Source organism: Gaeumannomyces tritici, assembly GCF_000145635.1.
Source record: "Gaeumannomyces tritici R3-111a-1 unplaced genomic scaffold supercont2.4, whole genome shotgun sequence".
NCBI classification, from domain to species: Eukaryota; Fungi; Ascomycota; class Sordariomycetes; order Magnaporthales; family Magnaporthaceae; genus Gaeumannomyces; species Gaeumannomyces tritici.
In genome coordinates, this window is record NW_008804548.1 from 971,253 (window position 1) to 998,231 (window position 26,979).

The following is a 26,979-nucleotide window of genomic DNA, read 5'->3' on the forward strand; positions in this document are numbered from 1 at the left end:
TTCCGTTCTCCTCGCCTCTCTTTTTTTTTTCTCATCCGCGCCACCCTCCCCATCGCACCTGCCCGCCCACCGTCAACCAAAAGTGGTTTTTGGAAGGCGGGATGCGCGCCCAACCCGTCAAATCATCTCGGACCACGGGCCACCCCCGACGCAGCGCAGGCAGGATGGAGTTGATTGAGCACACTCACAACGCGACGCACACCGCTCCAACGCCCAGGGCTCAACAATCAAGACCACCTGAGCACCGCCCAATCTGCGGCCGACGCAGGGGAAGCAGATGGAAAGGCCTAGCTGCAAACGCAGAATCTGGCCTGGGCTCCATGCACCCATCAGCCCTTTTCGTGCCTTTTTCTTTCCTTTTGTTTTTATTATGTGTCGGTCGTCCAATTTACCTGGCAGCGACAGCGAAGCTAGGTTGTTGCTGGCAGTGTTTGGCTTTCGCCCCCCTGCGACTTCTCCCCACAGCGCCCTCCCTCCCATTGGGCTCCCGTGCTCGGCTGGACATGTTTGGACACGACGCTGGCGGCGCCGTGCTTTGCTGCCGTGGCGATAGCGGGACCGCAGCGGGAGAGCGTGCGTCGGTTCGACAAATGGCCGGCCCATCCATGGCCTCCTTTCCTGCCCGGCCTGTCCGTCCAGCTGCGGTACCTAACACCCACAACACCCTAACCTCCTAACCGCCCACCCAACCTGTCTTTTCCTGGGCCCGCGCCCTGCATCTGCTACCTGCTCTCCCTTCTTCTCTCTCCCGCCAGTGATCGCCCTCCCTCTCCCAGCATGTCCCTTGTGATTTGATTTACTGTACCCTTGCCCGGTGTTGCAGGTTCCTTTTCGTCCCAAAGCGAGGCTGCAGACCAACCAGTACAAGTGGCAGCGGTGTCACTTTGTGCGCTGCCGCGCCCAGCTTTGTTTCCCCTCTTCTCTCAGCTGCCTTTTTTTGCACCGTCCATTTCGTACACCCGCTGCCGCCGTCGCCACACCACGAGCGAAATACCTACCTAATAATCCATTGCTAGAAAAGGCAAAAATCCAAAAACAAAAAAAGTCGCCGCCGCACGTCAACCCAACCAACATCGCGCCGACGCTCAGCGGACGGCACACATCCATACACCAGCACATACGCCCACCCCCCCCTCTCACAGTCTCACACCACCCTGCACTTGTACGTACGCCGCTAGCCCCCTAGCACCACACCATCTCTTTTTTTTTTTTACTTCCCCACCACTCCTATCTTCTTTTTCTCCCTCGTCCTATTTCTCGCCTCCGTGGCGCTGTCGTTGGATTATCTGGCTCACCCTGCCCTCGCGCACAAAACAGAGCCCCTGGGCTCATCGTCTGCCTTGTCAGTCTCCGCTGCTCTTTTCAGGGGCTAGCTTGCGGTCGCCTTCCCCTCGATCTGTTCCTGAGCATGCTCAATGGCTGAGTGGGTGGGCCGTGGAGGGATTCCCCCGTACCCATCACCTGACCACTTCTCATCCTACGACCCCCGCGATGTTGGCTTCTGTGGGGAGGACCGGTTTGGTCAGCCGCGGTACGGTGGCGACTGGAGGGACGACAGACGAGATGACAACCGAGGCGACTTCGTCGGGGTTCACGAATGGGATCTTGCGAGCGCTAGTCCGTCACCCCCGTTAGTCGGGCCTCCGTCGGGCCAACCCTCCGTCTACTTCGTCCGGGCAGAGCACGCGAAGCCATCGAGCCCGCCACTACCACTCCTACACCCGAAACCGCAAGCCCATAAGCATCAGCTTCAGAGCCCGGGGTCCTACGCACCGCTCATGGAGAGGACCTCGTCCGGCATCTCCATCTCCACCGACCCCCTCCCGGAATGTTCGTGCTGTTGCACCAAGGATGAGAACGACCTGGAACTCCTGACGGACGAGGAGGCCGCACGGATCGTGGTGGAGCAAAAGGCCGACTTCCTCCGCCGGCACCCAGACTCGGCTCACGAGCGGATCCTCCGGAGCCTTGTGCACCCACGCGCGGCCGAGGCCGACTTCGAGCTCGACGACGCCGCCCTTGGAAGCCTGTTCTCAGCCACAAACGAGATCTTCTTCGGTGGCCGCCTAACCAGCCGCGTCGACTGGGACTGGTCACACTGGTCCACGGGCGACAAGTACGCAGCCAAGATCATTGGCACAACGGCCATGCGGCGTTCGCGGCGCCTGATTGGCTACGAGACTCTCATCGTCTTGTCTTCGCCCATCCTACGCGACGCCCGCTATAGCCGCCGCCTCCTCATCTCAACCTTCCTACACGAGCTCATCCACAGCTACCTCTTTATCATGTGTGGCCACCGCGCCCGCCTCTGTGGCGGCCACACGACGGGGTTCAGGAAAATCGCGAGCCTGATCGACGACTTTGCCGGGCCGGGGACACTACACCTGCGCGAGATGGAGGCCGACCTAGAGCGCTTCCGTCTCCCGCCCAAGGGCCAGGCCCTATCCCCGCCCCTGCAGCAGCAATACCAGTACCACCACCAGGTTCAAGAGCAGCATCATCATTACCACCATCACCACCACCACTATCATCACCACAACCCCCGCAAGCATCAGCAGTACCCTCATGCCGCGAACTGCAACTACGATCGCCCATGCTGCGACGGCGGCGGCTGGGAAGTGGGCGGCTCCCACGACGAGTGGGATTGCGCCATCATGCCGCAACAACAGCAGCTGCAGCAGCTGCCTCCTGTGGTCTCGCGATCACCGCTGGCCCTGTCCATGGGCCAGCATACGTTTGGGCCACAGCGTGATCTGTGGTAATAAACACCCACTGTGCAACTACTTCATTTTTTGGGGTACTTTTATCTAGGATGTCCTGTTGTTTCTCCCACGCTCTTTGCCCTCCCTCGCTATACATAACAACCACCTGCCCACCCCTGTGTATGTCTCCAACCCCACCTGTGCTACCCCTATGCACTCATGTTCTCCAGACTTGTTACTATACATGACGCCATACCCCTTGGTCTACAGTCCACGACGGGTGCTATTATTTCCTTTCTCTTGTTTCTTTTGTTTTAATTCATACGTATATAGCACGGATGATGACTTTTACGATTTTTTCTTGCTTGTTGTTGTTTTCGACGTTTTATACCACGCTTAGCGGCATGGCGACGGCGTTTTGTTCCTGTTGCATATAGCTGTGGGTATTTCGAGATCCCACGCCCCATCTAACTTGTTTGTTTATAGTACCAAAAGCCAATGTTGAAATATATTATGCATCTAGACTATCACTTCTCCCCTGGACGGTCCAGTCTTGCGTGTGAAACCACACCCCTGCACGCAGTCGCCACTCTGCACGTAGAACAACGCTAGAGGCGTGTGTATCCGTTTAGAAGTACAACATAGATCTACCTGTCCTGCGCACAGCCTTTGGAACGTGGCTCATTGTCCTGTGCGACGCTGCGATATAGCATCTCCCCCAATCAGCCTCTATCCCTTTTTGTCTCACTCCCTGGACGTTGCCACTCGCCTGTGGCGTTGATGTCCATGCGGCTTCGGCACCCAAGGGTCGGCGTTGCCGCGCGTCGCGCGTCCATGTCGTGAGCGCCATGAGGCGTGCATAATTTATATACCTACCTGGGGGACTAGGTAACCGATCGGCTAATAGGTCGCAGTGGTGCCTTAACTACATGGGCACCACGGCATCTAGAGAGAGAGAACAAAACAGCAGCCTGGTGGCGCGAGACCCAAGACCTCCACTGCCTTGCCAACATTTGCTATAAGTTTTGTGTATTATTAGCAAACTCCCGTCCTTTTATGTCCTTGTGTTCTTGCTTCCGGCTCCATGTATCGTCTCCTTGGATACGCACCACGAGAAAGGTTGCCGGTACCCACCCAGGTACCCCCATCTCCCTGGCTCTACACAAGAAACCAATCATTTCATCTCACGGCTTATCCTAGTCGCCCGGCACGCCGAGGATGCGTCCTGCGCATTCCTGCATAATCGGGGGCTATAAGAGGGCGTGGAGGTTGCAGAGGGTTCTCGTCGATGATTTACTGGCCTAGGCAAAGTTGGTGATGTGTTTCCATCTCCAGATGGCCTTTTTCTTTCACCATGCACATGCAGCTTTGGGAGCAGCAACCTAGTTTGTCATTCTTTCGCAAAAGATGCATCCACCACTTCACACATGATCACTAACAACACGGGCGAGGAGATAAAAAAGAAAAAGCAATAAAGGCCCACAGGAAATCACCAAGCTCGCTCTATCTATTTATTCCCAGCCTTTTGTTTATCGCCCCTATATGCCTATCAAAGGCACCTAAACAGGCCCTTCTATCCCCTATTTAACCTCCCCTAGCCCCTAATGAGGTGGGGATGCAAGAGCCATACCAAGAGCAAAAAAAAAAGCCCAGAGAACAAAACGAAAAAGCCCCGGTCTTCACGACTGCAGCAGCTTCTTCACCTCGGCCACCAGCTCGTCTCTCGACACGAGCATGCCGTCCTTTTCGGGGTGGTCCTTGGGCAGGCCCATGACCTTGAGCTTGACCTTGCCCTGCGCCAGCTCGTCCTCGCCCAGGATGACGGCCAGGGGCACGCCGCCGTCCTCGGCCACCTTGAACTGGTTCTGCAGCTTGGGCTTGACCTTTGCCGAGAACTCGGCCTTGACGCCCGCGTCCCAGAGCTGGCGCGCCACCGAGATGCGCTCGGGCAGCAGGCCCGAGAAGTCCTTGCCGCCGCCAAAGGCCATGACGTAGACGTCCACCTCGTTCTGCCGCACGCCCGCGGCCGCGGCCCCTTGCTCGGTCGCCTGGCGCCTCTGGCGCGCGCTCATGATGCTGAAGATGCGGTCGACGCCGAACGAGATGCCCACGCACGGGATCTGGCCCTTGTCGCCCTTGCCGCTGAACATGCCCACCAGGTCGTCGTAGCGCCCGCCCGCCGCGATGCTGCCCACACCCACCGTCGGGTCGTCGGACCGGTCGTCGTCCTCGCCCGCCTTCTTCTTGGGCGCCCGCTTCTTTGCCGGCGCTGTCGGTGCGGGGGCCGGCGCTGCCGCTGCCGCCGCCGCATCGGTGGGCTCGCTCGCCACCGCCACTGCTGCTGCCGGCTCGACGACGGGCACGACGACGGGGGCCACCGCTGGGGCGGAGCCCTCTGTCACGACCTCGTAGATGACGCCCGTGTAGTAGTCTAGCCCGCGCGCCAGCGAGAGGTCAAACGAGACCCTGTCCGTGACGCCAAAGGCCTCGAGGTAGGTGAATAGCAGGCTCATGTCCTCGACGCCCTTCTTGCCGACCTCGTTTTCTGACAGCTTCTTGTCCTGCTGCAGCAGGGTGATGATGTCCCTGCCGCCCTTGTGCTTCACGTACTCGCCGATGTTGTCGGCAACCTCGTCCGAGAGGCCCTTCTCCAGCATCTCCTTCTTCACCTCGGACCATGGCATCTGCGGTCCCACGCTTGCGTCAGAAACGGCCAATGACAGAAAAAAAGCCATAAACAGTTGGCGGGCCACTGATCCGGAGAGCTTCCTACCTTGTCCAGCTTGTCCACGGCCGAGCTGATGGACCGGATCTTCTCCTGCGGGACGCCGGCGACCTGGAAGAGGCCGTCCAGGACCTTGCGGTGGTTGACCTTGATGGTGAAGTTGTCGAACTCGAGCGCGGTGAAGACCTCGACGATGATGCGCAGGATCTCGGCGTCGGGGATCATGGGGTCGTAGATGCCGGCCACGTCAAAGTCACACTGGTAGAACTCGCGCATCCTGCCCTTGGCGACGGCCGGCTGGTCCCTCCGGTAGACCTTTGCGATCTGGAAGCGCTTGAGTTGCTTGATGTCCGTGTTCATGGCCAGATACCGCGCCAGCGGCACCGTCAGGTCGTAGCGTAATGAGCACAGCTCGCCGCCCTGGTCCGCCAGGTCGTATATGAGCTTGCTATCCTCTCCGTACCTGCACAGCACCACTCGCGTCAGCGACCAAGCGTCCCGCCCGGGGTTTCCCTCCTCGTCCGGTCCAGAAAATGGCGGCCGCTCGGGGGTGTTGCGTTGCTTACTTTCCGCTCAGGATCTCCTTCAGCTCGAAAACTGGCGTGTCGAGATTCGTTCCGCCGTGACGCTTAAAGACCTCGGTGATGGCTTGGAAGATACGATCCCTACAGCGAGGCAGAGGCGGGGGCGCCTATCGTATCAGTGAACAGGAATATTGTGATATGGTGAAGGCGCATTATGCACATTGCGCGTCTGGAAGTTACGATTCCATGGCGACTAACCTGAGGATCATATCTTTCCTGTCCCCTGGGCGCAGGCGACCATGTTAGCAACAAAGAAGGCCATTGGGGCGTGTCGGCGCGGAACCAACATGGCGGCAGTCATTGATCCATGACAAGCGCATGCGACGCCCGTCCCGAGCCCAAAACATACAGTCCCGAGTGCCCTTGGGCGTCTTGAGCTGGAAGCTCGCCTTCTTGTCGTCCTTCTTGCCCATGTTTGCGACGAAGTCCGACGCCGCGCGGGTTGTCGCAGAGGCCGGAACGAGGGATCCGTGGCGTATTGTGCGCAGAGGCTGTCGCTGGGGAAGGCGGGCAGGAGCCGTTGTGGCACGTGCAAGGCTTAACCTGAGATTTGCTAGTTGCCGCATGCATGCGCCAGTCAAAAAAAAAAAAAAAAAAAATAGGCCGGAGGTGGGATGAAGGGAGGGGAGCGGAGGAGGGGCGACTGGGGGCAGCTAGTATCACAGATAGAGTCACTCTGTCTGGCAGCCCTTTGCGGCAAAATACATCAAGCAAAATTGGCTGTCCGTTCGCATCATCCGTGACTCGAGGGGCATTGCCCCGCCAAAATTTACCGTGCAGCGCGATCCGACAGGGATCTCCATCCCCCTGGTCCTGCGATGACCTCACATCTCAGGGGTTTAAACACTCTAGGCAAGAAACATTCATGGGCTGCCGTGACCATTCTCGTTGCGGTATAAATCTCTACGCATATCTAGAAATAACAATCGCCAAAGTAGCTCCATACATGGCCCATGGATGATGCGCTGTCGCTACCAATAGTGCATTGAGCCGCGGCCGACACAGCCGTCGTGTCGCTTCAGTCTTTCTGAGCCGATGGTGGGCATTGGTCCTCGTCCATGGGGGATGAGGTGTGCTCGAAAGAAGAAGGTATACAATCGCGAGCCTTCTAGGCTTCGCTGTTGAATATCGCATCCTTGCACAGGAGCGCAATCTTCTTGAACATTCGTCTCCACTCGAGAGGGTCGCCCTTTGTCTTGACGAAGCGGACCTCGAGCAGTTCGTGGTCTCCCTCGATGATGATCTTGTCGATCATGATGTCTCCGTGAAGGCTCTGGCCGCGTCCATCGAGGGCCTTGAACTTGACTGGCGCGATCCGGTTGGTGTCGGTGGGCGCGGGCTGGGCGGGGAGAGGGACGTTGAGCTGATGCAGGGCGTCGCTGAGCTTCTGAACCAGAAGCCCGGGCGGGATGTGCGAATAGAAGCGCGTGAGCGAGTAGGCCGGCACAATGTCGCGGAACTGCCTGGCGCGCTGCGTGAGGCTGATGGGCACGCCAGGGGTCGACGCGAACTGGCTCATCGAAGGCTCCTCGGACAATATGTCCAAAACCTCGGCCCGGCCGCGGGTAGCCTGCGAAAAACTAGTCGTGCTACTGCCACGCCCTCGAACCGGCTGTGTCGACGGCATGTCCATGGCGCCTATGGTCCGGAGCGTCGGCCGCTCCCAGTCAAATAGGGCATCGGTTATGGGCGCCTCTGGTTGCGTGGCCGAGAACTTGGCGGCCCAGGGATCGGCTCCATCGGCGTCCATCGCTTGAGCATCGGCGAGCGCCTGTCTCTGCGAGAGGGTGGGTGCCTGGGACAGGTCGATGTGCAGGTTCTTCATCATCTGGGTCGCGAGGTGGATCGGGTCCGAGACGCAGCCGTCGGCGGTCAGGAGACTATTGTGCTGCGTGAACCACGGATGTTGCCTTATCTGCGCAAACGAGAAGCGCTTGCTCGGGTCGACGTTCATCATGCCGCGCAGCAACGACAGCGCGGCCGACGGTATCCTCTCCCAGAGCGCGTCGGTGCTGCGGCCGTTGGTCCTGATGTACTCGCCAAACTCCCAGCTGGTCGACGTGGGCTCGTCCCATGGCGTGTTGCCGACGAGCAGCACGAACAGGATCACGCCGCAGGACCAGATGTCGACGATGTCGGCCGAGTACTTGAACACCTGCTGCGGGTTCCGTCTGTCGTTCTTGGACACATCCAGGACCTCCGGGGCGACGTACGGCGGGCTGCCGCACATAGTTGTACTCTGCTTTTTCTGGCCCTTGTGCTCGAACAGGGTGGCCATTCCAAAGTCGGCCAGCTTCAGATCGCCAGACGCCGACATCAGGATGTTCTCGGGCTTCAGGTCACGGTGGGCAACGCCCTTGGAGTGCATGAAGCTGACGCCGCCGATGAGCTGCAGGAAGTACAGATGGGCGATCTCCTCGGGCACGCCGACGTCGGCCTCGATCTTGTCGAAAAGGTCGCCGCCCTCGGCGAACTCCATGCCAATCCACTTCCAGGTCGCGTCTTCACCGGTAGCGAACCACTCGATGATGTTGGGGTGCTGGCCAATGTGCGAGTGCAGCGCCACCTCCATTCCGATCTGCTTTGCCGATATGCGGCCATGTTTCATTGCATAGCCCTTGTGGATCAACTTCACCGCGAACACGGGAGTGTCCCTGTCCAGAGGGACGGCCTTTTTGATACTGTCGTGGCGGTGAGGTCAGCAGAGCTCGCCATGAAGGCATTCGGAAATAGCTGGCTCTATGTCCGAGATGCTCCGAGCAGCACAAAACTCACGAGGCATAGGCTCCCCGGCCGATTGTCTTTGAGACAAACCGGAAAGGAAGGTCGTTGGGTAAAGGATCGAGTTGGGAATGAGAGATCATCCTGCTTTCAAGCAGCACCAACCGCCAAAGCGATGGCACCAAATATTTCGCTGGGTCTGAGGTAGCAGATATCCGGCAAATATGCGGTGTCGACAGTTCAGCACAGGTGCACGGTCAGGATTGTCTTGCACGATTATCAATGGTCTGGTCTTGTTGCTTCGTGATAAGATCGTTTAGAAAAGTCCCTGGTCTTTGATTTTCGAGGGAAAGTTCCAGGCACCAGCCCAAGGCAGAAATGCTGCAGCTTGAGATATTTGGGTAGGCGGGATCCACTTCCCGTCTGGGAAGTCCATGGATGGAAACAAAAACACATCCCCAGCATGGCGACCACAAGCACTCCGGCTGGCCTATACCGATTTTAACAGGGCTAGTTTTAGAAGGTGGGCCCGGTACCTCTAGCGTCAATACCGTGTAGTTGAGTGGAATCGTCCGCCTGTAGTCGAGACTCCTTTGCCGTGCCAAGTCTTGTGGTTGCCAACTAACAGAGGGGGTAGAGTGGCCTGGATGGCTGCCGCATATCATCTTCGCCTTGTAAACGACCCGGGGAGCGACGGAGAAATAATTATATCTGCACAAGCTTTCCTTGATTGTTGCAGACATGATGGCGCCATTATTCGCTCTCTTCGGCGTGCCGGTCATGGTAGAATCAGTGCGAATCGGCAGTATGAAATTCCCCTCGTGCTCCTGGCTAAACCACTTGTTTTGTTCCAGAGAGGCGCGGCCGCTCGCGTCTCGATTGGCCTAGAGGCTCTGCATGTCGTCGCATTTGCGCAAACTGTCGGCTCAAGCCCGCCCGTTAGGTACCCCCGCTTTCCTGCCGGGGCGGGACCCTCCCAGAGGGGACAGGGGTGGGTGGTTTATCGCGGTTGCTGGATGACGGATACGTTGGCTGGTAAACAAAGCCACGGGTTTCCACCCCACGGCCTCGGGCTCGCCTGGCCCATCCGTCGGTGTGCCGTTTTTTTCTTTCGACCGCAACCGCCGCGCACACAGCATTCCCCTACAGCATCCATTGAGCCCCCAACTGCCTCTTGCTTTTTCTCTTCGGCATTAAAAACCAGATCCGGACCTCGAACCTAGAAACCCTTCTGCCACAAACTCCTTAATTCAGGTACGCATTCACAGGCCGCTGACAGGTCTTGGATAAATCCAATTCGGGTTATCTCGTGATCAGCTTATATTAATCAGGGCTACTCCCGCATCCCGTTATTGCAGGCTTAGCGGAACAAGCATCACCCCAAGCAACGGTCCGACAAAGCACAAGTCACCCCCGGGGGGCCAAACAGGACACAGAGCGTCATCTCTCGACGTCGCGCATCACCCGGCCGGCCCACACCCCTTGTCACACTCGGCACAGCTCTCACCGCCCGCCATGGACTACAGCATAGAGGACAGCCAGAACTCGGCGCCGGGGACCGCGCCGGCCGCCGCCAAGGCTGGCGTCGCGAAGAAGGGCCCGGACTCCCAGAGCGTCACCAAGAGGTCAGTGGAAGCCAGGGTCCTCCTCGAGACAGACCCCTCCCCATCCCATCTCCTCCTGCCCCTCCCGGGTGTGGCTTGACTAACATGCGGCGCATGGCCCCTTGCTCTCTTCCAGGTTGCAAACGGAGCTGATGCAGCTCATGACCTCGCCCGCGCCCGGCGTCTCCGCCTTTCCCTCGGCCGACGGCAACCTCATGTCGTGGGCCGCCACCATCGAGGGGCCCGACGACACGCCCTACACGGGCCTGACCCTGAAGCTCTCCTTCGCCTTCCCCGCCAACTACCCGTACGCCCCGCCCACGGTCCTGTTCAAGACGCCCATATACCACCCCAACGTCGACTTCTCGGGCCGCATCTGCCTCGACATCCTTAAGGACAAGTGGACGGCCGCCTACAACATCCAGACGGTGCTGCTGAGCCTGCAGAGCTTGCTGGGCGAGCCGAACAAGTCAGTCGATTTCCCCCTGCCGCTGCCGATATCGTGGCCTATGTCGCCTTCGGGCTGTTCTCCCCGAGACGTTGCTGACCACGCCCCTCTCTGGAACAGCGCATCACCGCTGAACGGTGAGGCCGCCGAGCTGTGGGATAAGGACTTCGAAGAGTTCAAGCGCAAGGTCTTGGGCCGTCATCAGGATATTGACGAATGAAGCAAAGGAAGGTCACATCCACCATTAGGTTTTTTGTTCCCTGATTGATTTTCGGGGGGTTCTGGGAGCAATGCAATATAGCGGCGTGGCATTTCCTCAGGGAGTAACGAGCGTTCTCGGGGAACTTTGATTCTTTCCTCAGACTCGGCGGCAATCGTTGGACATTGTACGGGACACTGGGCGCACTACGACCTCGCGGACTGGGCTCAGACAGCCAGGTATTTTGGATCTGCTCTGCTTCGAGTCAACAAGGTAACCCGGCCAGCATGGCACAGGTGCGCCGTCAAGGTACGCCGACCTTGGGCGACAAGCAGGTAAATGAGAAAAATGGCCGTTTAAGACCGTCATTTATAAACCGCCAACCATAACGTAACCCGAGGCCTTGTGAAATGCAGATGCCTCTTCCAGTACTCCATGACAACCATCCGCGGTATGCCAGTCCAGCGCCTGCGGGGTCGGGGCGCGCAAAGGGTTGGTCGAGCCGCCTCGCTTGTGTCCTTTTTTTTATTTTGGGATGGTTGAGGAAGCTAATGCCAATCAAAAACTCCGTAAAGCCCAGATGCCGCCAGAAACCCGTTGTGCCGTCCGTCCTCTCCTTGGTAAACGCCACTTTTACTCCTCGACAACGACCGTGTGCAGGCCCTTGGGGTCCTTGACATTGACGGCCTGGACGTAGCTGTAAAGCTTCTCCTTGGCGCCCTCCTCGTCGTTTCGCCTCCGCGAGATGCGGACGCGGATCCTGAAGGGGCAGCCCTTCACACCGCCCTCCCAGACCTTCTTGTTGAGCTGGGGATCGACGCGGACATCGGTGGTGCCCTGGAGGAAGGTTAGCACATAGTTCACCGGCAGTGAGCACCCGTCGCGCGGTTGGCCATCGCCGATCTCTCCAAACAGGCAAGGCGAGCCGCAGCAATCGCGCCTCTTCGGTGGGAGCAGGTATTCGAGGGGATTCGTACCATGGCCAGGGTAGCGAACTTCTTGATCTCCTTAATGGCCTTGGGGGCGCGGTCCTTGAAGGTGACGCCATGTAGCTGTTGTGGGGTTGCTGTCAGCGCTGTCTGGGCACAATACGCCAATAGCCCAACAAAAAGCCGACACGAGACAAAACAGGCGGCAGGTTCGAATTCCGGCGCAGAGGTCATCGACATACTCTCTTGTGCAGGTGGATAGTGTACTCGCGGGCGACAACATCGGCAATGGCAGAGCGCTGCTTGCCCGCAGGCTTCTTTCCGACCTTGGACGACATTTCTGAAGGGTGAAAAAGATTGGGTGTTAGGAGTATGAGCCGTTTATTCCGAATCGATCTCGTCGTGTTCGTCTCGTTCGGGGAGCGGGAAGGCGACCTACTGGTTGCGGCGGCGTGATGTTGGTCTTTTGCTGGGCTGGAGGAAAATTGGTCGTTTCTCAGTCGGCCTTGCAGAATTCCCACACACAAAATTGTCCACCTAGGGCAGGAGCAATCGTGGAGGGGACGTGGAACCAATGAGATGCAAGCTTAGTCACAAGGGCCTGAAGTCTGCACGTGACTATTTTTGGGGCTGCAACTCTTGTGCACGGGCCATCTAATGGACAATGGGCCTGCTGCTCTCAGTGGCTGATCCTCGGCTGTAACTGGTGCGCACGAGCCAGCGGCTGCCCCTGTCGCCGATGGCTTTTCTGCCACTGCTCTCTCGGCCTGCCAGCCTCCTCCTTGCATCCCTTTCGCATCAGGATGTGAGGATTTGCGACCCACACCCGTGTCAAGCAACAAACACCTCGCAGCCTCTCCATTGGCGCATCGATCGGTCTGGCGCCGTCCCGATCGTGTTCTCGTCAACGCCTCGATAGGCTCGGCGTCGATAATTTCCTTAATTTCCCCCGCGTCGTGACACTTGCGCGCCGTCAGCTCTGCGATCTGATTAGCCAGGGGCTAAATTGGGAGCACGAACAGTCAACCTTGACAATCACCCCGTCATCAGCTCTTTGTTGGAACTCGTCGTTTACTCTTCGCTTTCCCAACTGTTCTCTCCACGTCCGCACCCCAACAGGTCAAACTGGCTCCGAGAGCCTATCGACCTCGCGTCGAGAAGGCATTCGGAAAATCGCAAATCTACCAGCCCGTCGAAACCGCCGAAATGACCGACATGTCGACCACGCCATCGCCGCAGCCCGAATTGAATCGGAACCGACTGCCGACTCTTTTCGAGGTTCTCAGCCGACGAACGCTTCCTCCAGTCGACCTCTTCTCATTCTACATATATATGAGAGACCAGCAGCGATCCGTCGACTACCTAGACTTCTGGTACGGGTGTCTCTGTCGCCTCTGGCAAGGGTTGGAATAGCGATGATGCTAACTCAGTACTTCAGGCTCGATGTCGCCCAGCACATGACACTATGTCGCCACTACGTCCGCGAGCTCCGACGTTCGGTGCTTATTGGGACGCCGGACGCAGAGAAGGCATCGAAGCGGTCCTCAGCGATGCTGGAGGGCCTGGGATCCATGGACCACGACGCGGGCCCGTCACGATTTCCGCACGGCAAGGAGAAGGATCAGGATGCTCAGATGTCGGCCTTCCTTAGAGAGGAGGGCGCACCAGGCGGCATCCACGATTCCCCGCAAAGCAGCGGCTCCCGCCGCCCTCCGAATAGTGCTGGCTCTCTCCGCAACCCAACCGATTCCAACTCGCCTGAACACACAGTCGCCAGGGAAGACATCCGCGCCTCGGCCGAAAAGATTCTGTACACCTTCCTACTTCCGGGGGCCGAGAGGGAGATTGTGCTCCCCGGGTCCATCACACAGGACGTCACCACGGCTATCGAGGACTTTGGGCGCGACGACCCAGAAGTCTTCGACGTGGCTAAGGACTACGTCTTCCAGGCGATGGAGCGGGATGCGTTCCCAGGTTTCTTGAGAATGAAGGCGCTCGGCAATCTCATCCCCCCGACGCTCATCATGCGCCTTATTATAGGCATGGTGTCGATGTTTGGAGCCTTCTGGACTGCCTTTGTTCTCATATTTCTCGACGCCTCCAGACAAACCAGGCTATGGGTAAGCATATCCCAGCACTCTCAGCACACTCGCTCTGCTGTGACGAGCACTTGTGTCCGTGGAAGATTTGCTGACAGTCTTGGCACAGCTCATCCTGCCGTTCACCATCGGTGTCTACTGCTTAGCAGCGTACCAATATTCGCTAGACCCAATCCTCGCCCTTCTCGGTTTCAGCGAATACACGCCATTCAACTTCTCGCGGATTCGGGAGCCGTACATCCGCAAGCTTCTGGCAAAACGGTCAATGATGGTCCTGGCCGTCACGGCACTGATCGATGCTGCCCTGCTCGTGCTTTTCATCCTAGTTCCAGGCCGCAGACTGTAGATCATGTTACATTCAATGATGGTGGCCGGATTTCATGGATTGTTGGGCACGGCGAATTGGAGCATCGGCGCTAACTGGCTTGTCAAGGCTTGATTCTTGGAGCTTTCACCCTGGTATTTTTGTTTTCCTTCTTTAGACCAATCGCAATGTTCTTTTCTCCTTCTAATTCCCGTTACGATATTCACGAGTACGGAAAGGACTATTTGGTTGGTTTAGGATACCACTTACTGTACAATATCGCACCACTGGTTCCCCTTGTCTCTTTTAGGCCATCGTGGGACGCGTGTGTGCGGGACTTGAGGCATGCAGGCCGGCATCACATGGTCAGTACTAATCTCAAGCGAGCGTTGAGCTGCTATTTTCTTTTGAGGCAGCGCCTAGCTCAGTTTAAGTGCCTGTGATATATGGATGGTGATTTTGGGACGGGCACAGCTGGAGTCTGGTTTCTCCGCCATATCAGCTTGTATCGTCTCCCCTTGTCCCCGACTCTGTTACCGATCGTAGAGGTGAGGATCCGCTCCCGCGAGACGGGTGTCAAAACGACGAGACTCTCAGAACGTGAACCTCTCATAACTTCCGCCGACTCGCCCTCTTGGCCTCCACATCGTCATCGTCAACGTCCATGGCCTCGTCTCCAGGGTCGGCGGCGGCGCTGCTCTCCATCAGGGTGCTTCCGCGCTTCCCGAAGCCGCCGAGGCGGCGACCAGGCCCGCCCATGAGCTTCTTCCCCGGCCCGGCCAGGCCGCCGGGGCCCCCGCTGCCGCCCCCCGAGTGGTCCGCCTGCATCTTCTCGTCCTCGACGAGCCGCGTGAAGCGGTCCTCCCAGGCAGCGCGGTCGGCGCGCCTCTCGGCGGCGGCGGCGCGCACGGCGGCGGCCTCGGCCTCGAGCGCGGCCAAGCCCTCGACGCAGCGGTCGGACCAGGCGCGCAGGGCGGCCACCATCCCGGGAACGGCCCCGGGGGCCAGGTCGCGGAGCGGGGCGACGGAGCTGACGCGCACGCAGCGCGCGGCCGGGTCCAGCTTGGCCTGCACCAGGCCGGCGTAGACGGCCGACACGACCGTGTTCTCGAGCGCGCGCGCCGACGACAGCCCCAGCTCGCGCAGGAGCACGTCGTAGGCGAGCGAGGCGCGGTCGCGCGCCAGTGTGAGGAGCGAGAGCTGGCGCAGCTTCCGGGCCTGGGCGTCGCTGAGCACGGGCAGGCCCGGGGTGGACGAGTAGGCGGTCCAGGTGCCGTGGCTGAAGATGCGGAGGAGCTGTAGGGCGGGTGAGTGCTCCGGGGACGAGGCGAGGGCCTGGATCTGCGGGCGCTCGAGCAGCTCGGCGAAGATGAAGGTGTTGGGCGCCGACGTCGCGCGCATCACCAGGTCGGCCGCCGCCCGGGGCGAGGTCGCCGACTTGGATAGGGCCAGGAAGGGCTGCGAGGGTGCGGGAGGTTAGCTAACGTTTGACATGGCTCTGGCTACCTCCTCAGCGCCCCGGACTGGACGCACCTCCAACGCGTTGAGCGCCTTGACTTGCTCCATGTTGTAGGTCTACTCCTCTCGCGTGTTTCAGGCCGGCGGTGTTGGAGGACGAGGCTGTTCGTCGATGAGGTCGAGACAGGCTGCCAACCGCATGCGGTTAGGTGCGGCTACAGTGGGGTGGGCGCCTGCCCTGCGGGGTTTTTGCATAAGAAGCCGAATCGACGTCATCAATGGCTTCTGCAATGGTTTGAGTCTGAAGAAAGGAAAAGATAAAATACATTCAGGCAGCCATTGCTGCATTTTCTCAGCCTTTTTTTTGCACTCTCTTAAGTGCCCGCCTAGAAATATCACCCATTGCAGTGGAAGTGGAATAGGGCATGGATTTCGAGGTGCTAAAATTCCTCTGCTGTGAAAATGACATATGGATGTCCTCCATAGCACGAAGGATAGCATCCAACCCAAGCAATTCTACAAACGGGGCGAGGTGACAGGAATGAAGGAGGAGCCGAGACCGTAAACCCACGGAAGCAACCGACCGCCACCCCCTCCGCCGCGAACACACACTGATAAGCTCGGGGTTTTGGCACGTCGCTCGCCTGTAACCCCTCTCCAGTTATTTCGCCTGTCCCAAAGCAGGGCCAGCCGAGTGGCGTCGCAACGCGTCGTGAAAACAAGCCTTGAGATCCGCGAATCTAACCACTCGTTGGGCCAGGGAGCCATGGAATCACGAAGGAGCTGGGTGAGAGACGCCAAGAGAAACATGGCATGTTCTTCCAGACCAACATGAAGTACGGGCGGTATGGGGACGGACCAGCGAAAGAATCTCAGGTGCCGCTCGTGGCTGTGTCATGTTTGTTTGAGGTTTTGATTTTGCCTCCATTATCAGGGGTCGTGTGAATCCGGCTGTTCCCACATCCATTCATTCGCTTTGACATCTGACCAGCAGGGGACTTTCCGTCCTGCGTCCCCTGACGCCTGGCGGCAACAAATCTCGAATGCGATAGGGCAGCGCCGTCGATGCTGGGAGCGGGCACGATCCAGCCTTGAAACATTCTCACTACAGACACACCTGGAAACAGTCGCACTGTACAGGAAGGAAGAGAATCAATGGGACCCAAGGGGACACGCACATCACAAAAAAGATGGCAGTTCCACCCAAGCTCAGAAAGGCGACTGAAGGAATAACAACAGGAATAATGACAGGAATCATAACATGAATAATGGCAGGAAGAAAAATAAGGATAGGAAAAGCCCGTGGGATTAACGCTTCAACACCTGAACCCTGTAAGACTGCTATTTTTTTTGTGGTGGGCGTGCCACCTTCCGAGCGGCCACCAGACCCTCCCGTTCGTTCAAGCATGGCTGCAGCTAGATGCACGCCATGACACCTACTCACCGAATCCGGAGTGATTTTGGGGCGGGACAGCCCGCTTGTTCCTCAGCAGGATCCAATACTTCTGCAAAGGTACGGGACTCATGCTCACGAACTGTCTCTCTCCGCTCAGCCCCGAGTCGCTCAACTCACTTGCCCGTGCACATGGGGCCAAGTTGTCCACTCCCTCTTGGTCCCCGTGATTCTAGTGCGAAATGGATCCGCCGTCATGCACCGCCTCAGCGTATGCCTTCATCAGCACAACGTCCGCGGAATCCGGCTGCGTCTTAGACCGCGTCTCCTAGACTGCAATCTTGGCGAGCATGATCTTGACACGGCAGACTCCACCGTGGCCCGAAAGGGAAAATGTGTTAAATACTGTACCTGTTCCTGAGAGTCCTATGCCGTAGACATCGTTCTAGACTCCCTGCGTGTCGAAGTCGAAGATAGTTTGAAAGCGTCAACGTGGGCTTTGCGAGGGCGCTATAATATAGATAAGTTGGTGAGCCTGGCACGCCACCACAAAAGAAATGGCAGTTCCTTGGAGGAATAGAAGCAGGAATAGGCACGGAACCAAACATAAAAGGAGAGGGAAAAGGATGAATAAAAACAGAAATAACAATAGGAGTGGTAGAAGCCGTATTTTTTTTGTGGTGGGCGTGGGTGGGAGGCTCCGAAGGTCTGTCAACCCTTGATGCGTTTACGTATACAGCTCCTCCCAGGAATTGATATTGCCAAGTGTCTGTTATCTTGGTGGGCGCAGGTGAGCGGAGATGGAGGGCCGTGAGGACTTGTATTCGGCACATCCTGCCCAGACTGACGACGAGAGGTTGCATCGCTCGCTGCCCCGATTCTCAACGCTGGGTTTCCCCGACCAATGCAAAAGGTCGGAGGGCGAGGTGGCGCGACAAGGCTATCGGACAAGACCGTCGGCATCAGGCCAAGCAGACAAAGGCCATCAACGGCAATAGTTTGTCCTGGGCCCGAAATATGGTGCGCCACCCTGTTGATTTCGCTGGCTGTCGCTGCCCAGGGTTCGTTAACCTCGCACCCTCGCTCAATTTGCACTGCCGATCCTCCAGAATTCCTCTTTGGCGTTTGTCATCTTCAATATGATTCAATCTCTGCCTTTGTCGGGACCATCAGCCGACGGTGACAGCTCATATTCCCAGGCTATTCTAGAAACCCTGCTGTCATTGTCAGCGCTCGAATTGATTCGTCTGAGCGACAGGCACCGTGTTGCAACATTTGCCGACACAGTCTCCTCCCGAAACGGGAGGTCCGGGCACAGCGACAAGGGGTGTGTGTGGGTGGACTCATTGGATGGAGCGCTGTGGGTGCGAAAGGTCCCCATCTCGAAAAGTCATGGATGGTCGGGAAAAGGGTGAAGCGTCGGCTGAGCGCGCAGCCAGCCCATGTAGTGGTGCCCTCACTCCTCCTGGCCTGGCCCGTAAATCCCGACGACCACCTTTCCCCATTTTCTTATTTTTGCCTTTTGGCCGCAGCGTCGCATGGATTAGCACATCCCCCAAAGGGTGTCGACCCCCCGAACATAATAGAGAGAGCTGAGAAGCTGGGCTTCTCTGATCTTTGCGTGCTTTGTTTCCGTCTCTCTGCGCTAGCTCCGAGCTTTGTCCACGCAAGCGCCGCAAGCCTTTTTATTTTTATCCCCCTGTCCTATTGCTGTAGTCAGCCCTGGTCCATGGCCGACATTGTCGCGCGGCTGTGAGAACAACCACTTTCAGAGACGGCACCATCTGAGGGCCGGACATCCGGACTCCTTTGTGTGTCTGCTCTGCGGCTCAGGGAGCCCTAAAAGACGACTGTTTCCGCCTCGTGCCGACATCAACGCCCAGCGATCGAGTTCCCAGCCGCCTCAGCGCTCCGATGGCTCCATCAAACATCAAAGTCCCCGGAAAGGGCGCGTCGGCGTCGCTGGCAACACCCACATTCCACATTGCGACGACCACGCTCAAGGTCGGCGGTATGACGTGAGAAAAAGCCCTTCCTCTCCCTGATACCACGCCCGCGCGGGCTGCGACCGCACGACGGCTGCTTACAAGTTCCTGAACAGCTGCGGCGCTTGTACCTCTGCGGTCGAATCCGGATTCAAGGGCGTCGATGGCGTTGGAAACGTCTCGGTGAGCTTGGTGATGGAACGGGCGGTGGTCATGCACGACCCCCAAAAGATCTCGGCCGAAATGATACAGGAAATCATCGAGGATCGCGGCTTCGACGCCGAGGTTCTCGCGACCGACCTACCATCTCCTCTGCCGAGCCGGACAAAATTCGACGACAACGCCGACGGGCCCCCGATCATGGTGACGACGGTTGCTATCGAGGGCATGACTTGCGGCGCCTGCACATCGGCCGTGGAGGGCGCCTTCAAGGATGTGGCAGGTGTCAAGAACTTTAGCATATCTCTGCTCTCTGAGAGGGCCGTGATCGACCACGACGCTTCGGTCCTTAGCGCCGACCAGATCGCCGAGATGATTGAGGACAGAGGGTTTGGTGCCACGATCGTGGAAAGCGAGGAGAAAGAATCGGAACAAAGAGGGGGTGCCAGTAGCAAACAGCCTGCCACGGCGGTCACAACGGTGGCAATCGAGGGCATGACCTGCGGAGCCTGCACGTCGGCCATCGAGGGCGGGTTCAAGGACGTGGAGGGTGTCGTTCGCTTCAACATCAGCCTGCTCGCCGAGCGCGCCGTCATCACACACGAGCCCAGCGTCCTGAGCGCGGAGAAGATCGCCGAGATCATTGAGGACCGGGGCTTCGACGCCAATATCCTATCGACCGTCCTCGATGCTTCGGATGCCTCCCGGGCGGCAGCCACCTCACAGTTCAAGCTTTACGGCAACCTGGACGCCACCGCCGCAACCGGGCTGGAGCAGAGGTTAACCAAACTGGCGGGTGTCCAGTCCGCCAAAATCAGCCTGGCCACGTCGAGGCTGACGGTTGTCCACTTCCCCACCGTCATTGGCCTCCGAGCCATCGTCGAGTCTGTTGAGCAGGCGGGATTCAACGCCCTCGTTGCGGATAACGACGACAACAACGCCCAGCTTGAATCCCTCGCCAAGACCAGGGAGATCAACGAGTGGCGCAGAGCCTTCAGGGTTTCCCTCTCCTTTGCAATTCCAGTCTTCCTCCTCAACATGGTCTGCCCAATGCTGCTGCCGGCGGTAGCCGATATTTGGATCCTGCCAGGCCTCTACATCGTCGACATCGCGTCCCTGGTATTAACGTTGCCTGTACAGTTCGGCATTGGCAAGCGGTTCTACGTTTCCGCGTACAAGTCCATCAAGCATGGATCCCCGACCATGGACGTCCTTGTGGTACTGGGCACGTCGTCCGCCTTTTTCTTCAGCTGTGTGGCGATGCTCATCTCGTTCCTGTTTGAGCCACATACGCGCCCGCACACCATCTTCGAGACCAGCACTATGTTGATCACCTTCATTACGCTGGGACGTTTCCTCGAGAACAACGCCAAGGGTCAGACCTCCAAGGCTCTGTCGAGGCTGATGTCCCTGGCTCCGTCGATGGCCACCATCTACGCCGACCCAATCGCAGCGGAGAAGGCTGCCGAGACTTGGTCCGATGGTGCTGCCTCCAGTGAGGCCAAGGAGTCGGCCCAGGAGGGGAATGCGGCCGAGGAGAAGGTCATTCCCACAGAGCTGATCCAGGTTGGTGACGTTGTCATTCTGCGGCCCGGCGATAAGATCCCGGCCGACGGCATGATTGTCCAGGGCGAGACCTATGTCGACGAGAGCATGGTCACGGGCGAGGCGATGCCCGTGCAGAAGAAGAAGGGCAGCTGGCTCATCGGCGGCACCGTCAACGGGCACGGCCGGGTCGACTTCCGCGTCACCCGGGCCGGCCGCGACACACAGCTCAGCCAGATCGTCAAGCTCGTCCAGGATGCGCAGACGACGCGGGCGCCGATCCAGAGGCTCGCCGACACTCTTGCTGGCTACTTTGTTCCCTGCATCCTTGTTCTCGGATTCCTCACGTTTGCGACGTGGATGGTTCTGTCTCACGTCCTCTCCAACCCGCCCAAGATCTTCCTGGAGGAGAAGAGCGGAGGCAAGATCTTTGTCTGCATCCAGCTCTGTATCTCGGTCATCGTGTTCGCCTGCCCTTGCGCGCTTGGTCTCGCCACCCCGACTGCTGTCATGGTTGGGACGGGTGTCGGTGCCGAGCAGGGCATCCTGGTAAAGGGTGGTGCTGCTCTTGAAACTGCAACCAAGATCACCAAGGTGGTTCTGGACAAGACCGGCACCATCACCTACGGCAAGATGCGCGTGGCTGAGGCCATCGTGGCGCCGCACTGGCAGGACAGCGAATGGCGCCGGCGCATGTGGTGGACCATTGTTGGCCTGGCGGAAATGGGAAGCGAGCATCCTGTAGGCAAGGCCGTCCTTGGAGCAGCCAAGACTGAGCTCGGTCTCGACTCTGAGGGTATGATCGACGGCAGCGTGGGCGACTTCGCTGCGGCCGTCGGCCGGGGTATCAGCGCCCTGGTCGAGCCGGCGTCGGACAGTGAGCGGCATCGGTTCAAGGTCCTGGTGGGCAATGTCAAGTTCCTGGCCGAGAACAATGTCGCTGTCCCCGAGGACGCTATCCAGGCATCAGAGCTTGTCAACGACAAGGCTGCGAAACGCTCAAAGTCGTCCCGCGCGTCGTCTGCCGGAACTACCAACATCTTCATCGCCATCGATGGCAAGTACTCGGGCCACCTCTGCCTCGCGGACACAATCAAGGAGGGCGCGGCGGCCGCGATTGCGGTGTTGCACCGCATGGGCATCAAAACGGCAATCGTGACAGGAGACCAGAGGAGCACAGCTGTGGCGGTGGCTGCCGTGGTGGGCATCGCGCCCGAAAACGTGTATGCCGGCGTTTCTCCGGACATGAAGCAGACCATCGTGCAGCAGATGCAGGACGAGGGCGAGGTGGTGGCCATGGTGGGCGACGGCATCAATGACTCGCCGGCGCTGGCGACGGCGGACGTGGGCATCGCCATGTCCTCGGGCACCGACGTGGCCATGGAGGCGGCCGACGTGGTGCTGATGCGGCCCGACGACCTCATGAACATCCCGGCGTCGCTGCACCTGGCGCGCTACATCTTCAACCGCATCAAGATGAACCTGGCCTGGGCGTGCATGTACAACGTGGTCGGTCTGCCCTTCGCCATGGGCGTGTTCCTCCCCCTCGGCCTCCACCTGCACCCCATGGCGGCGGGCGCGGCCATGGCGCTGTCGAGCGTCAGCGTCGTGCTCAGCAGCCTGCTGCTCAAGTTCTGGAGCAGGCCCTCGTACATGGACGAGGCCCTGTACGACGAGCGCGGCGGGCTCCGTAGGAAGGGCTGGGGTTGGGGTCCCTTAGGGGGCTTGCTGGTCCTCGCCCGCGACCTCTTCGACCGGGTCTCGGGCCGCGCCCGTGGCAAGAGGAGAGACGAGGGATACGTACCACTCTCGAACCTGGATGCCGCTTAGGGTTCGGGTCACTGCAGACGGGCGGTGACTGTCCGGCTCCGTACCCCCCGCTCTGCAGCAAGAAGCTTGTACATATCTGCTGTGGTATCTGGCGTCATTTTGCATACTATATTTTTGCCACTTAGTATTTAGAGCATAGCGTTCTTTTAGCTGGAGAAGTCTGTTGTTGTTTTTCGTCGTATATACTGCTATTTATTGCACATGTTTCTATCAAGCTTGTCTGCCCAAACAAACCCTCTGTTATGTGTAAGACTGCCATCTGTGGAAATGATGACGTCTGCTGTGTGACCAACAGTCTTCAAATCCAACGCGTGGGACAAAGTGACAAGGGTGGGCGCCATGTGTGGGGAAAGGCTTCAGCGGCGTGGAGCCACCACGATTCCAGAACGGCGCGCGTGCAGCACAAGTTCGCCAATCTCGTCGTCATTCCGCGTTCGCAACAATCCACGCCGCCTTCTTTTTTTCGTTTTTGTCCTTTTTATATTTCTGCAGTCAACGAACGACGCAGCAACAATTATTAGACAAACCCTCGGCCAGGATCAATCGGCCCCGATTCAATACTGCGTACCTCCTGCTGATCCTGGTGGTCCGGCACGGAATCCTCTTCTTCGAACGCTCCCTCCCTCTCCCTCTCTGCTAGCAATCGACGACGGCGATTACTCCTACGGTCATTTCGACCCAAAGCTCGTGCTTCCCCCGCGGCACGGCACATCCCGGACGCCCGATTCGACGCCCTTCCGATATCTGTAACGAGACCGCCCAATGGACGTGCAGTGACCCAAAGCCTATTTTCCGTTTTGCTTCGCGGGAATTGCTCAGCAACCACGACGACACTCGATCTTCCTCACAGATCATAGATATACCAGACCCCGCGTTCGATTCCCTCCGTCGTAGCACCAGGCCAGGGGCAGCAACAGGCAGCTATAGTGTTGGCTGGCCGAAAGCAGACCAGACAAAATGTCGAAACGCAACCCGTCCCTCCTGGTAATGCTCCCAATGTCGGCCGACACTGTTTGCTTGCGAGTTCCAGAATATTTCCCCCTTCACGCGCCTACATGTTCCTCCTTGTTTCTGGCCCCATTTCCATGTGACATTGGACTACTCTGGTTGGAATCACTCGCGACAAGCGCTCAAGGAGCATACCATGTTAAGGCACGCAGAGCTGACTGAACCGCCAACCGCTCGATAGGTCACCGACTCGCGCGATCGCGCGCCCGTCCGGAGTGCCACTGGCCGCCAGGGAAGCCCCAATCCCGGCCACTCATCGAGCTCCAAAATGCCCATGCGCTTTGTTTCAGTCGACAATGTGCTACAATACGCCTCGGAGATTCCATCTGGGCAGCCGCGCGTGCCACCCAACTTCCAAACAGGCGGTCGCCAGCCCGGGCCGTCGCCACTCATGATGAGAGCGGGAACCGGAGGCCCCTCGGCAAGGAGAGGCAGCCACGGCGGCCTGCCGACCCTCGCCAGCATAAGAACGGGCCTGCAGAATGTACCATCCAGGACGACCAAGATCAGCGAGAAGCTCGTGCTCCTGCCCGAGACGGAGAAGGACGACGACGACGATGACGAGGATACAGTGGACGACACGGCCGCACTCCCGCCTTCGGTGCTGCAGGCGAACGCGGCGCTCGCGGCCGACGAGGAGGCCGGGCCACTGCGCGACGAGGAGCTGGACGTGCTGCGCAAACGAGGCGGTATACGCGGAAAGAGCATCGCCGAGCGCCTTCCCAAGGTGCAGCGCGGCGAGCGCGTGTCGCGCCTGACTGCATATTGCACCGCGCAGGCGTACAAGATGAAGACGACGGCCGAGTTCCTACGATCCAAGCACGGGGCCAAAGCTAAGCTGTACGACGACTGCCTCTACACGGTATTTCACCTGCCGCTGCTGCCCGGAATTGATGGTTACCGCGTCCGCAGTCGGCCGGTGCTCAAAACTCCAGGCACGGGCAAGACGGTGTTGGACCTGGAAATCGAGCGGAGCGAGCGCCGAGACGAGCACATGGGCTACTGTGACGAGTACCACCCCCGGTCCGCCGAAGGCGACGGCGAAGGGGCAAACGGCGGCGCCAGCCACGGTGTCGACGAGAACGGACACTTCCCGCACCACTCAGACGCCACGGAGCCCAGCCCGGTGGACAGGCTGGTGGCCGAGGCCAAGAACTTTGCCGAGATGTTCGTCTTCTCGTACGGCGTCGTGGTGTTCTGGAACTTTACCGAGAGCCAGGAGAAGGACATATTAGCGGACCTGACGTTCGCCGAGGGAGAGGCGGGCGTCTCGCTCCTGACGCGGCCGCTGGACCAGGCCGACTTCGAGACGGAGGAGTTCCACTTCGAGTACAGCTCCGACGCCAAACGGCCGCGCGTGTTCAACGACATGATCACGCTGCTCCCGCGGTCGGACCACATGGTCAAACTGACCATCAGCCACGCCATCGCGCAGAGCACCAAGCTCTGCTTCTTCGAGGAGAAGATGTCGGAAACCATGCTGGACGCGCAGCACGTGCCCAAGCAGCTGGCCCTGACGGGCGAGCTGGCCATGTCGAGGACCGAGATTGTCAAGATTCTGGGGCGGCTGTTCAAGAGCCGTGTCGACATCAACTTGTGTAAGTATCTACTGGTGGTGCTACTAGAGGCTTCCCGGGCACGAAGCTGGTGTTTGCTAACATGTCGACTGCTACTTCAAAGCTTCAAATATCCTCGACGTGCCCAACTTCTTCTGGGACTCGGAGCCGACGCTGCACCCGCTCTACGTGGCCATCCGCGACTACCTTGAGATCGATCAGCGCATCAAAGTGCTCAACGAGCGCTGCCGCGTCTTCCTCGACCTGGCCGAGATCCTGTCGGACTCGGTCGCCGACGCCAAGATGAGCGCCATCACGTGGATCATCATCATCCTGATCGTCATCAGCATCCTCGTCACCGTGTCCGAGGTCACGCTCCGGTTCGGCATGCTCGAGAAGGAGCGGAGCAGGGGCGGCGGTGGCGGGGACGGGGACGGGATCGGGGGCGAGGCTGCTGCAGCTGCCGTTGCCGCGGTGGCGATGCCAAAGAGCAGGCTCGAGCTCCGCGACCAGATTTGGAAGTCCATGGCCGAGGCCGACATCTCGCTCGAGGACCTCCGCGCCTGGGGCCAGGGGCTGACGGCGTCGGAGAAGGTGGCCGTGTGCGGGTCCGATCACGTCGGAAAGACGTTTGCGGGCGTCTAGCTGTGTCCTTTTTTTTTTTTTGTCTTATTCTGGGTCTACACTTGACTTTGCGCCCCTGTATCACTACCATTAACACCACCCCGCTGGCATACTAACCAGGTTGTAAACTTTTTTATTCTCGTCTGCGCTTCTTTTGGGCTGGGGGAGGGCTATTCCGCGAAGAAATACCAAATGCTCGGTTTACTATTTTTGCCCATTTACTATTTTATGACTTTTGCACCTGAGTAGGACCAACAAAAATAGCTTATGAAACCGAAAAGTTAAATTCACAACAGGGGTATGAGAACGCGTGCGACATGATGTGAATATACGGCAAGCTCACAGGTCGACAACAAGGCAACGGTTAAAATAAACAGGCGTAAACAACAAGGTACCGACTGAACATAACAGAGGTAAACAAAAAATGGCTCGCCCGCCACGAGATTTAGGGATAAGACGCCTCCAACACCGCCACAGATAGCTGCTGTGGTAAAATTAAGGGGTATAAAAAAACATGCTCCTCGGACTTTTAAGAGTCCGGTAATTCGTCCACGCGCAACCATCTCTTCAGGGCCGTCACTAGCCGCCGGTTTGTGCATTCGTACAATGTGTAGTCTAACCATATCGCATCGGCTGCTGGGGCGGCGGCGGACCAGCCTGCTGCAGCGGGTACTGCGGAGGCGCTTCTCCTCCGCCGCCGCCCGCCATCTGCTGGACGTCCGGGCGGTGCGTGAGCGGCTGGGCAAAGTTGCAGACGCGGCAGCTGACGTCGACGTAGCCCTTGATAGTGAATGGTATTATGGGCTAGACGGGAGGGGGGTGTTTGTTAGTCTCTTTGTTGCGATTTCTTGCCCGCGGAAGTCGACCGACCGCAACCAGAACAGCAACAACGGATTTTGTCGAGAAATAGGTAAGGTAGCTTACAATCCAGCACAGGGTGAACCACGGGTGCGTCTTGACGACCGAGGCAGCCCAGTTGCCGCAGTTGTGGCACTGGCACGTCAGGCCCTGGTAGCCGTCCACCTCGCTGCGGAACTTGTGCTCGCCGCACACGAAAAAGAAGAACATTGCGGCTGGGGCGGCGCGCGCGTGTGTATTGTGTGTAT

General features: G+C 58.6%; 10 protein-coding genes across 10 annotated transcripts; 5 read left to right on the plus strand and 5 right to left on the minus strand.

Annotated features, from left to right (window-relative positions):
• Positions 1 to 1,415: 1,415 nt before the first annotated feature.
• GGTG_07747 (hypothetical protein) lies at positions 1,416 to 2,762 on the plus strand (the record flags this gene model as incomplete). The annotated part of the gene is made up of 1 exon (XM_009225573.1): positions 1,416 to 2,762. One exon carries the CDS (start codon positions 1,416 to 1,418, stop codon positions 2,760 to 2,762), a length of 1,347 nt encoding a protein of 448 aa, XP_009223837.1.
• A 1,353-nt stretch (positions 2,763 to 4,115) lies between these two features.
• On the minus strand, positions 4,116 to 6,612 carry GGTG_07748 (histidyl-tRNA synthetase). The gene is made up of 5 exons (XM_009225574.1): positions 6,361 to 6,612; positions 6,210 to 6,234; positions 5,994 to 6,092; positions 5,476 to 5,890; positions 4,116 to 5,386 (listed from the first exon to the last, which is right to left on the minus strand). The coding sequence occupies exons 1-5, from the start codon at positions 6,575 to 6,577 to the stop codon at positions 4,382 to 4,384; spliced, it is 1,761 nt and encodes a 586-aa protein (XP_009223838.1). The 5' UTR covers positions 6,578 to 6,612; the 3' UTR covers positions 4,116 to 4,381.
• Positions 6,613 to 6,728: 116 nt separating this feature from the next.
• On the minus strand, positions 6,729 to 9,155 carry GGTG_07749 (CAMK/CAMKL/CHK1 protein kinase). Its single transcript, XM_009225575.1, has 2 exons — positions 8,787 to 9,155; positions 6,729 to 8,692 (listed from the first exon to the last, which is right to left on the minus strand). The coding sequence occupies exons 1-2, from the start codon at positions 8,873 to 8,875 to the stop codon at positions 7,120 to 7,122; spliced, it is 1,662 nt and encodes a 553-aa protein (XP_009223839.1). The 5' UTR covers positions 8,876 to 9,155; the 3' UTR covers positions 6,729 to 7,119.
• A 676-nt stretch (positions 9,156 to 9,831) lies between these two features.
• Positions 9,832 to 11,475, plus strand: GGTG_07750 (ubiquitin-conjugating enzyme E2-20 kDa). Its single transcript, XM_009225576.1, has 4 exons — positions 9,832 to 9,986; positions 10,091 to 10,357; positions 10,473 to 10,805; positions 10,905 to 11,475. The coding sequence occupies exons 2-4, from the start codon at positions 10,248 to 10,250 to the stop codon at positions 11,002 to 11,004; spliced, it is 543 nt and encodes a 180-aa protein (XP_009223840.1). The 5' UTR covers positions 9,832 to 9,986; positions 10,091 to 10,247; the 3' UTR covers positions 11,005 to 11,475.
• GGTG_07751 (50S ribosomal protein L31e) lies at positions 11,131 to 12,453 on the minus strand. Its single transcript, XM_009225577.1, has 4 exons — positions 12,352 to 12,453; positions 12,155 to 12,252; positions 11,961 to 12,035; positions 11,131 to 11,820 (listed from the first exon to the last, which is right to left on the minus strand). Exons 2-4 carry the CDS (start codon positions 12,248 to 12,250, stop codon positions 11,617 to 11,619), a joined length of 375 nt encoding a protein of 124 aa, XP_009223841.1. The 5' UTR covers positions 12,251 to 12,252; positions 12,352 to 12,453; the 3' UTR covers positions 11,131 to 11,616.
• Positions 12,454 to 12,673: 220 nt separating this feature from the next.
• On the plus strand, positions 12,674 to 14,838 carry GGTG_07752 (RGS domain-containing protein). The gene is made up of 3 exons (XM_009225578.1): positions 12,674 to 13,285; positions 13,351 to 14,032; positions 14,121 to 14,838. Exons 1-3 carry the CDS (start codon positions 13,119 to 13,121, stop codon positions 14,355 to 14,357), a joined length of 1,086 nt encoding a protein of 361 aa, XP_009223842.1. The 5' UTR covers positions 12,674 to 13,118; the 3' UTR covers positions 14,358 to 14,838.
• On the minus strand, positions 14,464 to 16,790 carry GGTG_07753 (COP9 signalosome complex subunit 7a). The gene is made up of 2 exons (XM_009225579.1): positions 15,849 to 16,790; positions 14,464 to 15,773 (listed from the first exon to the last, which is right to left on the minus strand). The coding sequence occupies exons 1-2, from the start codon at positions 15,879 to 15,881 to the stop codon at positions 14,925 to 14,927; spliced, it is 882 nt and encodes a 293-aa protein (XP_009223843.1). The 5' UTR covers positions 15,882 to 16,790; the 3' UTR covers positions 14,464 to 14,924.
• Positions 16,791 to 18,630: 1,840 nt separating this feature from the next.
• GGTG_07754 (CLAP1) lies at positions 18,631 to 22,982 on the plus strand. The gene is made up of 2 exons (XM_009225580.1): positions 18,631 to 19,184; positions 19,268 to 22,982. Exons 1-2 carry the CDS (start codon positions 19,081 to 19,083, stop codon positions 22,683 to 22,685), a joined length of 3,522 nt encoding a protein of 1,173 aa, XP_009223844.1. The 5' UTR covers positions 18,631 to 19,080; the 3' UTR covers positions 22,686 to 22,982.
• Positions 22,983 to 23,110: 128 nt separating this feature from the next.
• GGTG_07755 (Sad1-interacting factor 3) lies at positions 23,111 to 26,169 on the plus strand. The gene is made up of 3 exons (XM_009225581.1): positions 23,111 to 23,669; positions 23,875 to 25,291; positions 25,374 to 26,169. The coding sequence occupies exons 1-3, from the start codon at positions 23,643 to 23,645 to the stop codon at positions 25,892 to 25,894; spliced, it is 1,965 nt and encodes a 654-aa protein (XP_009223845.1). The 5' UTR covers positions 23,111 to 23,642; the 3' UTR covers positions 25,895 to 26,169.
• A 319-nt stretch (positions 26,170 to 26,488) lies between these two features.
• Positions 26,489 to 26,941, minus strand: GGTG_07756 (hypothetical protein; the record flags this gene model as incomplete). Its single annotated transcript, XM_009225582.1, has 2 exons — positions 26,489 to 26,677; positions 26,798 to 26,941. The coding sequence occupies 2 exons, from the start codon at positions 26,939 to 26,941 to the stop codon at positions 26,489 to 26,491; spliced, it is 333 nt and encodes a 110-aa protein (XP_009223846.1).
• Between the last annotated feature and the right edge of the window lie 38 nt (positions 26,942 to 26,979).

Bases quoted from the DNA above. Each gene is read 5' to 3' on its own strand.
- GGTG_07748 (XM_009225574.1), bottom strand. From the start codon at position 6,577: ATGCGGCAACTAGCAAATCTCAGGTTAAGCCTTGCACGTGCCACAACG. The intron at 6,235-6,360 runs GTATGTTTTGGG...GCCTGCGCCCAG, and splicing joins GCCCAAGGGCACTCGGGACT to GGGACAGGAAAGATATGATC. The intron at 5,387-5,475 runs GTAGGAAGCTCT...GTGGGACCGCAG, and splicing joins CCGTGGACAAGCTGGACAAG to ATGCCATGGTCCGAGGTGAA.
- GGTG_07749 (XM_009225575.1), bottom strand. From the start codon at position 8,875: ATGATCTCTCATTCCCAACTCGATCCTTTACCCAACGACCTTCCTTTC. The intron at 8,693-8,786 runs GTGAGTTTTGTG...CCGCCACGACAG, and splicing joins GGCCGGGGAGCCTATGCCTC to TATCAAAAAGGCCGTCCCTC.
- GGTG_07750 (XM_009225576.1), top strand. From the start codon at position 10,248: ATGGACTACAGCATAGAGGACAGCCAGAACTCGGCGCCGGGGACCGCG. The intron at 10,358-10,472 runs GTCAGTGGAAGC...GCTCTCTTCCAG, and splicing joins TCCCAGAGCGTCACCAAGAG to GTTGCAAACGGAGCTGATGC. The intron at 10,806-10,904 runs GTCAGTCGATTT...TCTCTGGAACAG, and splicing joins TTGCTGGGCGAGCCGAACAA to CGCATCACCGCTGAACGGTG.
- GGTG_07751 (XM_009225577.1), bottom strand. From the start codon at position 12,250: ATGTCGTCCAAGGTCGGAAAGAAGCCTGCGGGCAAGCAGCGCTCTGCC. The intron at 12,036-12,154 runs GTATGTCGATGA...ACCCCACAACAG, and splicing joins CTATCCACCTGCACAAGAGA to CTACATGGCGTCACCTTCAA. The intron at 11,821-11,960 runs GTACGAATCCCC...ACCTTCCTCCAG, and splicing joins AGTTCGCTACCCTGGCCATG to GGCACCACCGATGTCCGCGT.
- GGTG_07752 (XM_009225578.1), top strand. From the start codon at position 13,119: ATGACCGACATGTCGACCACGCCATCGCCGCAGCCCGAATTGAATCGG. The intron at 13,286-13,350 runs GTACGGGTGTCT...TCAGTACTTCAG, and splicing joins GTCGACTACCTAGACTTCTG to GCTCGATGTCGCCCAGCACA. The intron at 14,033-14,120 runs GTAAGCATATCC...GTCTTGGCACAG, and splicing joins CCAGACAAACCAGGCTATGG to CTCATCCTGCCGTTCACCAT.
- GGTG_07753 (XM_009225579.1), bottom strand. From the start codon at position 15,881: ATGGAGCAAGTCAAGGCGCTCAACGCGTTGGAG. The intron at 15,774-15,848 runs GTGCGTCCAGTC...GCACCCTCGCAG, and splicing joins AGGCGCTCAACGCGTTGGAG to CCCTTCCTGGCCCTATCCAA.
- GGTG_07754 (XM_009225580.1), top strand. From the start codon at position 19,081: ATGGCTCCATCAAACATCAAAGTCCCCGGAAAGGGCGCGTCGGCGTCG. The intron at 19,185-19,267 runs GTGAGAAAAAGC...GTTCCTGAACAG, and splicing joins CTCAAGGTCGGCGGTATGAC to CTGCGGCGCTTGTACCTCTG.
- GGTG_07755 (XM_009225581.1), top strand. From the start codon at position 23,643: ATGTCGAAACGCAACCCGTCCCTCCTG. The intron at 23,670-23,874 runs GTAATGCTCCCA...ACCGCTCGATAG, and splicing joins AACGCAACCCGTCCCTCCTG to GTCACCGACTCGCGCGATCG. The intron at 25,292-25,373 runs GTAAGTATCTAC...GCTACTTCAAAG, and splicing joins CCGTGTCGACATCAACTTGT to CTTCAAATATCCTCGACGTG.